Source organism: Antrostomus carolinensis, unplaced genomic scaffold (assembly GCF_000700745.2).
Source record: "Antrostomus carolinensis isolate BGI_N321 unplaced genomic scaffold, ASM70074v2 scaffold5227, whole genome shotgun sequence".
Lineage (NCBI taxonomy): Eukaryota > Metazoa > Chordata > Aves > Caprimulgiformes > Caprimulgidae > Antrostomus > Antrostomus carolinensis.
Genome location: NW_010327911.1, coordinates 25584 through 37214, shown reverse-complemented (window position 1 = coordinate 37214; position 11631 = coordinate 25584). Strand labels below are relative to the sequence as shown.

General features: G+C 45.1%; 1 protein-coding gene across 1 annotated transcript in view; it reads left to right on the top strand.

The window, feature by feature from the left end:
• SLC12A8 (solute carrier family 12 member 8) overlaps nt 1–11631 on the top strand; it is a 49674-nt gene that overhangs the window by 22081 nt on the left and 15962 nt on the right. Inside the window, exons 5-6 of the mRNA XM_010172046.1 lie at nt 2758–2871; nt 10898–10985. Of these exons, the coding sequence (XP_010170348.1) occupies nt 2758–2871; nt 10898–10985 (202 nt within the window). The remainder of the gene's footprint in view (nt 1–2757; nt 2872–10897; nt 10986–11631) is intronic.

Sequence of the window (11631 nt, the reverse complement as noted above, 5' to 3'; positions counted from 1 at the left end):
GGAAAAGGAGACATGAGGCACCCGAAGTGCCTGGATCAGCCCATTGTTGAATTATATAACCCCAAAACCTGGTTGGAAGACCTCGGTTGGCGATGGCTCACTCACAAAGCAGGAGGCTGTGTCTGGCGAGGTTCTGCAAGGTTCTGGTTTTGGTTTGGTGTTATTTGATATTTTCCTCAACTGCTTGGATGATGGAAAAGAGAATACACACATTCAATTTGCAGATGACCCCCAGATGGGAAGGGGGTCTGGTCCCCCAGCAGCCTGGCTTAGAGGATCAAACTTCCAGATGACCTCACACAAGCTGGGGAAGTGATGTGAAAAGGACTATTTGTAGTTTGATGAAGACAAACATAAAGTTTTACAGCCTGGCAGAAACCATCAGGTGTGCCAGTGCAGGATGGGGAGCGTTTCCAGTAGGTGAGAATGTGCTATTAAAAAATGTAAATAACTTCTGGATCAGGCAAGAAATAGTATCATGAACTTCAAACAGGGTGATTTTGGTTAGACAGCAGGGGAAACCTAAATGATAAAGAGAGGAAAATATGAGAGTAAACCATCAAGAGAGTCTAAAGTCTTCTTCACGGGAGATGTTAAAGAATCAGTGGGGCAAACTTTTGTTAAGAGTGACAGATATATTTCATGCTGCTGCTGGTTGGAGAAGCTCTGTAGATCTCCTGGGGGTGAGAGGGATATTTTGCCCACCCGTTTTGTTTTACTAATGAAGCATTAACATTTCTATGAGGAGCACATACTTTGTGAAAAATCCTTTGGCCAAGGACTGAAATTTTCCTCGAGCTGTTTGGTGGGAGTTTGGCAGCCAGCCCATGTGCCATGCTATTGTGGGTGTGAATCCCAGTTAAAGGAGCTCAAGTCTGGTGTTGTGGGAACATACAGCCTACACAAGTTCCCCCTTTATTTCTTCAGACATCCATGACGTCCAGAGGTCAGTGTGTGGCACTGAGCTTATTCCCTTTAAATCTCACCTGGGACTTGTTCCTAGTGAAGATAGCTGGCACTTTTAAAAAACCTCGCAGCAGGAGACCTTTTCTATCACTGTGTTTCCATCCATGTTCGGGCAACACAATGAATGCAGATGTAGTAGGAAACTTTTGATTATCTATAGGATTTTTCTGTGGCAACTTCAAAGCTCTGTGGTTAGTTATATTCAGAGACTTTAAATGGATATGCCTTGTGTTCAGAGCTCTGGTTTAATTTTCCAGTTTAATCTATTGTCCAAACATCATTAACGTTGCCTTTGAGGCATGGGACAGCTTTGATTAAGTCTTTTTTTTTTAATTTCTGGCCATCACCCGGCACAGCCATAAACAACATCCTGCCTGCTAATGAGAAAATTGAAGTTATTGCAGCCGCATGTCTTGTGGAGATAGATTGTAGTGGCAGGAGGAAAAAATGAACCAACTTTGCTCACCTCCCACCCCAGCTGACATGGGCATTTGGATTACTGACAGGGAGGAGAAGTTTCCACAGATTAAGATACTCTACTGAAAAGTGATCTTGCCTGTTGAACATGAAATGATTCATTTCATAGACATCTCATTAATTCCATAACCTGCTTTTCATGAGTTATCTTTTCTACATTTATGCATCTAAAGCCTTTCCTAAGTTGTTGGGCTCAACTATTCCTAACAAATCCAGGTTTGTGGAGAATTTGACCTGTTCTTCCTCACGTGTGAAGTGAGGGGGCAGGATCCTCCGTTACATACCTAGTAAACCACTTGCATGACGTTGGTATCCTACCCATTGCTTTCCCCTCTCTCCCATCTTCTGTGAAACTTTTTGTTTGGAAAGTAAAACCTGTGTGTATGACCTTGGAAAAACTTGTCAGAAGTTGGTGTGGGGAGCAAGGCGCAGACCGTGGCCTCGGCATTTGCTCATTGCTGCACTGTGATAAACATCTGCAAAACATCTGGTAGGGAGGCAGCTGGTTGTTATGCACAAGCCCATGTTTACGCTTGGTTTGGAGATGGTAACGCAGTAACAGGAGAGCAATGGCATCAGGAAGGTCAGTGCACAACATGACATCGGAGCACTGGGCGCTTTTAGAGCACCTTAGTCCTTCTCTGCTGGGAAACCCATCTTGTAAGGCAGAGCCCACTCTGCAACAAACTGGCTTTATGGGCTCTGGCCTCATTGGCAACCAGTATATAAACTGGGTGTGTTGGTAGCAGCTTCACAGCATGGGCACATCTCAGGTCTTGTCTGTGCAGGAGCTTGACTGGCAGAAACACAGAATTGGGATGTGGTGTGAGGGCTTGTTCAGGGATGCGGGTGTCTTACGGCAGCATAGTTTTGCTCTGTTTGGAACGAGCATTAAAGTGGCATGGATAAATAAGTATAAATATTAGCCAATCCCTGCAGCCAGTTTTCCTCCATGGGCAGGTTTTACAGGAAGATGTCCTGCTTGCTTGCAGACAGGACTCAATACAATCTGTGTTCTGGCTTGGCGAGTGCCTCCCAGCCTGGTGGTGCCACTCAACATGCTGGCCTCCACTGCTGCACCCACCGTCAGCTACGCCTTTCCCTGGCATTGGCACCCTTGTAACCACACTGACCTCTTTCCTACCTTCTCCCCCCACCAAAAAAGTTCACATTCATCCTCTTGAACTGTCCCTGGAAACAGCTGCTGCTGTTGCTTGTGTTTAGAGGGTGGGTGGTTGCTGAGAGCAGGCTGGAGGGTCTCCTGCAGTCCCTGTGGTTTCTGAGGTTCTCCTCTCACTCTCCATGTCTTTGCAGAGCACGGCTTTGTTGGCTACTCCGAAGAGCTTATGTTCAACAACACATTGCCAGACTACAGCCAGGGGGAGTCCTTCTTCACTGTTTTTGGAGTGTTTTTCCCGGCTGCCACAGGTACTGTAAGTTTTATCCTCCTCTCTTTCCCCCATAGTCACATGTCAGAGATGGCAAAAGCCAGAGGAGTTCCTCTGGGTGGCTTGGTGGGGTGACTGGGACAATACTCAGCTGTAGCAGACTCATATGGTCAATTAAAAATGTGCAGGCTTTCCTCAAGCATCTCAAATTTTGCACACTCCTGTCCTGTTCACTTGAATGTGCTGTTCTCTCTCCCTGTGGTCAGAAACTACTGGTCAATTCTATGGGTTGACATGGTGGTGTAAATCCCTTCCTGCCAAGGTCAAGGCTCAGGCACCAGTCTAGGCCAACGCATCAGGCCACAAGGTATCAAGCCTTTTTAAAAGGATCGATGAGGATTTTTCTTATAAGATAAGCCTTATTACTTGGTTGCTCTAGGGGAGTGGGAAGAGCACAGGAAGGCTTTCCATCCAGCCTTACCATGGGCAGGTGGCTGAAGCCAGTAGGCTGCCATCACTTGTAATGCTGACCCACCACTCTGCATGGCATCACGGATGCATCTTTGCATGTCAGCAGAGCTCGTGCTTTTGAGCTTAACTGGATGCTTTCATATTATTAAGGCTACAAAAATGATCAGAAGGATGAATACCTTTCTATGAAGAAGAGAGAGTTGGGGTTGTTCAGCCTGGAGAAGAGAAGGCTCCAGGGAGACCTTATTGCAGCCTTTCAATACTTACAGGGGGCCTATAAGAAAGATGGGGACAAACCTTTTAGTAGGGCCTGTAGCATTAGGACAAGGGGTGACGGTTTTAAACTAAAAGAAGGGAGATTTAGACTAGGAAGAAATTTTTTTACAATGAGGGTGGTGAAACACTGGCACAGGTTGCCCAGAGAGTTGGTAGACGCCCCATCCCTGGAAACATTCAAGGTCAGGCTGGACGGGGCTCTGAGCAACCTGATCTAGTTGAAGATTTCCCTGCTCACTGCAGAGGGGTTGAACTAGATGACCTTTAAAGGTCCCTTCCAACCCAAACCATTCTATGATTCTATTCATTCTCTTAAATTACCAGGAAGATCCATGTCCTCTATCCAAAGTTGGCTATCTCCAGTGGGAATGAAGTAACTATCAACTGGAGTTACAATACCTTTTGTTGATGCTGGTTTTTTTTTAAGCTATAAAAAGTACTTATTATAAGCAGTTTCCATAGCAATGAATCCTTGGATTACAGAATGAATTTTCAGAGGATTAGCTCTAAGCAACTCACTGGAAGTTGTTTGCAAAATTGCTGCAGTACAGGGAGACAAACGAAAGGGTTTTGTGAAACAGATGGGTTGAAGGAATGATCTGCTAGCAGAAGAACTCAGTTTGTCAGGTGCACCTAGTGCAGAACTTCAAATTTTCCTTTGAAATTCTCTCTCCCAGTTTATCAGGCTGGCTATTGCCTCCGTGTGGAATTCCTCCTGGAAAACTGACCTGCCTGAACTATGGACACCATGGAGAAGTTCTACCCTCTTTTTTTTTTTGTCATTCCGCCCGACCCAAGCAAGGCCCCCAGCCAAAGAAAGAGACCTTCCCCATGAGCCCTGCCTCTGATGCAGGAAAGCAGTTTTTTTCCAGCTCCCTAATTATAGAAGAAGGAATACTTACGGCAAAGCTGTGCAGAAAATTACTATGATTAGCCATATTAAATGGTTCTTCATCCCTGCTAATGCTTGGCTGCTAGGAAGAAGGCCAAAGCTAATAGATAAAATTTATTTAAAACCCTGGCAGCCTGTTGCTTTGTTAGTTAGCAGTAGTAATACCAGTAGCAGTGTTAAACATTCTCTGAAAATATGGTTTGGGATGATGTATCGTTACTTTGGTTGCTGCAGAGCTTTTTAATTGCTTGGTTATTTACGGGATTTAAATTATTCCTTCAGAGCAGCAGTGCCAATGGTACCGTATGACACCAGAATTGCTCCTGTTACTGCTGTTTGTAGCACTGCGGGGTTCAGGAGCCTCATAAAACATCGGGCTGTGTTTGGTGCTCTACATGGAAGAACTTGTAATCTGATTAAGAGATTTTTAAGGTGGGAGTCAAGACTTCTCTGCTCCAGATCACAAACAGGGAGCCCAGATGGGACCTTTCCCAGCCCAAACTTCAGAAGTGCTGGGAAAGGTCCCATCTCCTCGGGCTGGGGCAGGGAGGAAGGGCTGCAGTTTTGCCTGTCCCACCTGCCCCATGCTGGCTTAGCTCACCGCATCCCCCGCGATGGGCTGCGATGCCAGGGCTGCAGAGGGAACCCCAGGTTTCTCAGGGTCCCATGTGCTGGTGCAGAACTGCTTCCCACCACAGTGTGAGCCCACCAGCAGGACAGGTGTTCCACGAGGTTGGAGGTGACATTTCAAGGATGGGTTTGGCAGTGGCATTAGTAGCAGGCAGGAGAGATGTGGTGGGATTGCCAGTGCCTCTGTGTGAAAAGGAGCGACAGGGCTGTGCAAATGTCACTCCAAGGTTGTCATGTCCAGTCTGTGCTCCTGCTCCTGCCCAGCACCATCCCCAGCTGGTACCCACCGCTGCTGGGACCCAGCCAAAGCACTGGAAGCAGAATCCTTTGCGTTAAGTTAGATGCAATAGAAATTTGTGGAGAGTTTCAGACAAACAATATGTTGTTTAGTTTTGAGGGGTTACTTTGAGCCAGTTTGAAACATTTCTTTGACCCAAAACAATGTTCTGTTTATCTTTTATTATTAAATCTCGTGTTTACTCTTTTTAATTTTTAGCATATGCTAGCTTACAATCTAAGATGCTGTTTTGATAACAAATTTTTTAAAAAAATATGTTTGGGAAATTGTGAAACGAGATGTTTGGGCCTTTCTGAGACGAAATGTTCCTCTTTGAACTGAAACTATTTTGATCTCTTCAGGATAAGCTCTTTATTCACCCTCCAGAATGACTATCTGAATTCAACTTGTTTAAGTTTTGTCTCTAGGATATATGGAAAAGTGGTTTTAAGTTGCCCATTTCCACCAGAAATAGGAGTGAAACAGAAACTTCAGAAATACAGGCTGTAAAAGCAAAGAGGCAGCTGCTTTGAGAAAGGGGAGCAGGACCTGTGGGGAGACTGTTGCCAGGACTGAGCAGGCATGAGGAGCTGCTACCTTGGCCAGGGCACTGTGGCCAAGGATGGCTGTCCTGGCCTTTCGTAGACTGATAGCAACATGCTACCTCCTCCGAGCACCCTCCTTCAATTGTTTTGCTCCAAGTCCAGTTGTTTTCTCCATTGGCACAACTTCAGGTCCATTTGCTTCCTGGGTAGTAGCTGTTTAAACCATTTCAGCTGGATGTGCAGTGCAGCTGGCTTTATTCCTCCAAGTTTGCCATTGAGAAGTAGCTGAACAATCCAAAACATACATCTAGGGCTGGCCTAAGTGGGAGTGCAAGGGCACGGAAGACTCAGGTTTGCTGTCTTCAATCAAAAAGACTAACGTACTTGCTATGAAAGATGTGAACATACCCCTGTAGAAATTTGGTCTATTAACCAGATGTTTTTCTGTGTGTTTGTAAATACCTTCTTAACGCACGTGTTTTGCTGCTGCGCTCTGATACACAAACACCCAACTACCCATCTAACCAGGGCTTTGGGCAGGGAAGGGGTCTCAGGAGCCATCTGCTGACGTTCAGCTCCTGGGACTGCACAGTGACAGTAGTAGCAGCCATGCAACCATCAGTGCAGCCTTAAAATGAAATTAAACGTTGATTTGTTTGTGCAGAGAATGCTTTTCTTTTTCTACTAAATCCCCGAGGTTTTCTGTCTAATGAGAGAAGTGTGTTGTCATGTGGTACAAAAAAGTAAGACAACATTTGAAGCAGCATTAATGGAAAATATCATTGTACTGAACTGAGTTCTGAAATAAACCATATTTGGCACTTGCAAAATGACAGCAAATAGATTTAGAAGTTTTGGGCTAAGTTATCAGATGATGTAAACTGGCACAAGTCCATTGAAGTCTGTGGAGAGGTGCCAGCTTACATCAGTGGAGAATTTGGCCCTTTAAAAAATTAGCTACAATTCTTATCTAAGATTTTCCATTCTTCATCTCTTGGGTGAAGGAAAAAAACCCTGTTCATATTTTATAGTAAATTCATTGGAAAATGCAATAGGTGTTTGCAAGCAGTCATATGTACAGCTATAAACCATAGCTGGTGGAGTTAGAAGCCAGAGCTGGTGAAGCTGATGGTTGTGTCTAACGTACAATGTAGGTGGTCCCCTCGTGCATGTACCCACTGCCTGGATGATGCCCAGGACAGGATTACGCTGGGAATAGCAGCAACGTACAGACTGTCTCAACCATAATTTCCTGGCTCAGTTGACCATGTTTTCATGCTTCCTTGTCCAGAAGCTTTGTCATTATCTGCTGCTCTCTGAGATAATAGCCAGTGTGGAAAATCCAGCCTGCTATCTCGCTGAAACAGAGAGGTGGATAATTTTCTCCATGGACAATCTGCAGATATGATTGCTTGAGTTCAGAAGGGATTGGCCGTTTCCCTAGGGGACAGGTCTGTGTCTGGAGGAAGGAACATCCCAGCTTCTCTATGTCATTGAATTTTATATGCAAATGTTTATATGCATAGAGTTTTTCTTCTGTTCAGTAGCTAGAATCTGTGGAAAGGCTGTTTGTGGCTGCTTGCAGGTCAGGCCAGTTCTCTGGCAGGGAATGACTGAGGCTATGGATTGTAGAGATTGGGTTTGGTGTTGTGTGGTTTGGTTGGTTTTTTTTAAATTAATCAATTAAATAATTGTTCTTTGATTGAAAAGTGGAGTGATTAGTCTGCCTACCTTCTCAGTACTGCTCTTTGGCAGCTGCCATCCTCTCTGGAAAATTCCTTTTTGGCTGATGGTGGAGAGATGGCTTTGGCATTGTCCTTATGCCCGTGCTAACAGATTGTCCATGCTTCTGTGCTACTCAGGTCTGAGACATAGTTGCAGCATGGAGGAGAGGGCTTTAGCCTGAGTGGCTGAGAATATCTGTGTTGATTCCCTCTGTGGTGGCCTTGGCCTTTGTTAGTGAAAGCCATGAAACTCTGGTGACCTCCTGGGGGTCCTGACAGCAGCTAATGGTGTGCACTGGCCTGAGTCTCACTCCTGGTCACTACTGAGCAGGAGATCAGTCATCAAACTCAAGATCCAGTTTATAGGGTGCTGGCAGGTCATCTCCTGGCTGCTCCTGAATATGTGTGGGTCTTTGGGAGGGAGGCAATGAGGTGACCTGGACTGTGCAGTCATCGCTGCACAGATGACTCACATGATTCAACTTTTTTTTCATATTCAGTCCAGAAAACGCCATTTTGGTGTTTCCCCAGTGCTTTGCTGAGGTAGGAGTTTGGATGAGGAAGAGGTGAGTCAACCTCAAGCTGGAATATTTAGAGGTGGTGCCAGATGTTTGGGAAACTTAGCCAAGAGGCACATGAGATTAACAGCTGTCCTTCTGACAATACTTTGCTCCCTTTGGAAGAAAAATTCAGAGTATTCTCAGCTTTCTGCTTTGCCAAGTAGCATGTCACCAAAGAGTACTTCATAGAGGCTTCATTTAGCATGATGTTTGTGACCATTTCCATGGACTTCTGCCTTCCTTACTTCTCACCTCCAGCTAAGCCTATTGTGTAGCTGTTTGAAAGGAGCAGTGCTTGAACAGCTCTTGGAATCTTTATCCGGGGAAAAGCACAGCAGTTGATGGGCTTTTAGTAGTGCTGTTCAGAAGTACATCTATTTAATAGTCTTCCAGGAGAAAATTAAGAACTCATTTTGATTTGTAATGTTTTCAGTATGGTGTCAAGGATTCAAATCTGGTCTGAATCTGGAAGACAGCTCTTCCAGGAGCTGAGGAATGCCAGGAGCCCATGGGGACTGTTGGAGCTCTGGCTCTGTGGTGGAGAGGAGAACAGAAAAGGATGGCTGCTGTGTGGGATGATCAAGGGCGGGGGGGGAGATGATCAAGGAAAAAAATATTAATAATAAATAAATGAAGCCCTGGATGCTTAGCCAATGTGTTTGGCAACATGTGAGTGCCTTGTGCTCCTTAATGTGCTATTCTTATGGAAAGGAAGTGTTGGATTCTCATCGAGCAGATGGAGACATAGAGCTTTGAAGATGTACAGCAAAGCCTAGAACAGAAGAGGGAGATGAGCCCCTGTTCCCCGATTAGCAACCCAACCGTTGCTCCCTGTTGGTGGCCATGCAAGGTCTGTAGGGAAGGTGCCCACCTGACTGAGCTGGATTTGTTCCCTTTACCCTGGGATTTGTCCCATGGCTCCTGTCTACCCTTCATCTTAGGAGGAAACCCTCCCAAGCAGAAATCAGTGTTTGAGCTTTAAAATGCAATGGGTTGTCGCTGGTTTAGAGCTGTAGTCACTCAGATTTGCAGCCCAGAGACTGACTTCATATCCTTGTGCCCTCTGAAAATGAGGAATGACTGCTGGATTTGGCAGCTGAGTGGCAGAGTGATGTGTGGTCAATCCCCTGCTGCCAGGGCTGGCAGATGCTGTGAAGGCCGCAGCATTGGCATCCTCCTTCTCATTGTTGTTCTGTGGTGATCTCACCCCAGCTCCCAGGGACCATCCCGTGAGCACTGCTGGCTGGCACCTGGCCCTCATGTCCTTATGAAGACGTTAGTCTGACATCCAAGGGGTGGGATGGTGATGGGCAGAAGTTAGTGTCTTAAAGAGGCTCTTCTGTCCTGCCTTCAAATTGTCCAAATTCTCCTCAGGATTCTAAATAATTCATATAATAATTCATATAATTATTTATTTGTTTTTTTTATTTATAGCAGATATCTGAAGTCTTCACAGAATCACAGAATATTAGGGATTGGAAGGGACCTCGAAAGATCATCTAGTCCAATCCCCCTGCCAGAGCAGGAACCTAAAGGAGATCACACAGGAAGGCGTCCAGGCGGGTTTTGAATGTCTCCAGAGAAGGAGACTCCACAACCTCTCTGGGCAGCCTGTTCCAGTGCTCTGTCTCCCTTACTGTAAGAAGTTTCTCCTCAAGTTTAAGTGGAACCTCCTGTGTTCCAGCTCACACCCGTTGCCCCTTGTCCTACCATTGGGCATCACTGAGAAGAGCCTGGTTCCATCCTCCTGACATTTGCCCTTAGGAAAAGTTTTGGGAAAACGTGACAAGAGAAGTTGTGTTTTCTTGACAAGTCTGGTATGACTCCTCCTTCAGCTATGGGCAAAGCCTCTTGTACCTTGGGTTCCTTGCTTCAATGTGGAGACTGTAATCCTTTCCTGCATCCTGTTTCCCTTTCTTGCGTCTTTAGATGGTCATTTTTTTAGGGTAAGGACTGTCCCTGATTGTACAATACCCTGTACTCTGGCCTAAAATAACAGTTAAGTACTTTATTCTTATTCCTACCACATGTTTTCTACGTGACGCTGGGACAATCGCTTGCCCTCTCAGTGCGTCTGTTTTCCTATCTGCAAAGTAGAGATAATGCCTTCTTCCAAAGCAGACCTCTTGGCTGGAAGGTGCCACCTACGTGCTGAGTGCTGTTGTTCCCTCTGCTAAAGGGGCATGTGATCATCATTAAACATGGACAGGACAGGCCGTTTTGTAGCAGCAGTTGTCCCTCATGAATGCAGGGACCTGTAATGGATCTGGTCTGGGGGGGTGGTACCACCTGCTGAATGCGCTGTCCTGATGAACGGTAGCATTTTGCTTTTCAACAATTGGACAGCACTGTCTTCTGTGAGGTTTGCTTGAAGATAAGATGGGGTTTGTTCAGATTTCTGCTTTTTTTTCTTTTTTTTTTCCTTCCCCCCAGCATTGTTCAAACTGGACAAAGGTTTCTTTGTAGACGTGTTAGCGGTGACTTGCTTCTATTAAAGACATGAACAATTTCTTACCAAGCAATTGATGGCAGCCAGTATTCGTGTATGTGGAAGTGCAATGAAGTGATATAGTTACTGTTCTAAAGCAATCAATTAACTGATTGATTAAATTATGTTGCATATTATAGTATGTATTATATATGCTATAACTTGGATTAATTCTAAATTGCATTTATGTCTACAAAATACAGGTGTGATGGCTGGGTTCAATATGAGCGGAGATCTCCAGAAGCCTGCTACCAACATCCCCCTGGGGTCTCTGGCTGCTATTGGTACCTCGTAAGTTATAGACTGGGGAAAATTTACTCTTTGGAGCCTGCCCTGGATGTGACCAATCCATTTCATATTCCCATCAACCTTTTATTGCTCAGCCATCTGGAAAATTAAAGTCTGGCTCTCATTCAAATTATCATCTGTTACCACCACCTACTCTGTGTGGGTGAGAGAAGAGGTTCATTAACACGGATACAATCAGTCCTTCCTCTGCCGGTTGGGGTGTGTGTTGGTGCTAGAACGGTTGCACTGCTGCAGCTTGGCTGTCCCAGAGTGGGATGCAAACTTCTTGAAGGCTTGAGGTGAATGATATTGTCACTTCTTGCTGTTGGTTTCAAAGTGCTTTCTTTTCCTATATAAATAAATAGTATTAAAAAGATACATAAAACTATAATTTTTCTTATTGGGGAAAATGGGGCCAAGGCAGGTGAGATGACCTCCCACCTGCAAGGCCAGGGGAACGCAGTAGTCCTGCATCCCCGAGCAGTGCTCTCCCTGAGAAATGCTGCTTTCCAGGAATAAAATACTATTATGTATTAAAAAAACCTCAGTAGGTTCCAGCCTGTTTCTATTGCCACCTGAATGGCTTTAGAAATTATTACATTTAATTGCATACAGAGGTTCAGACAGGAAGGAAGAATCTTCTGAATTT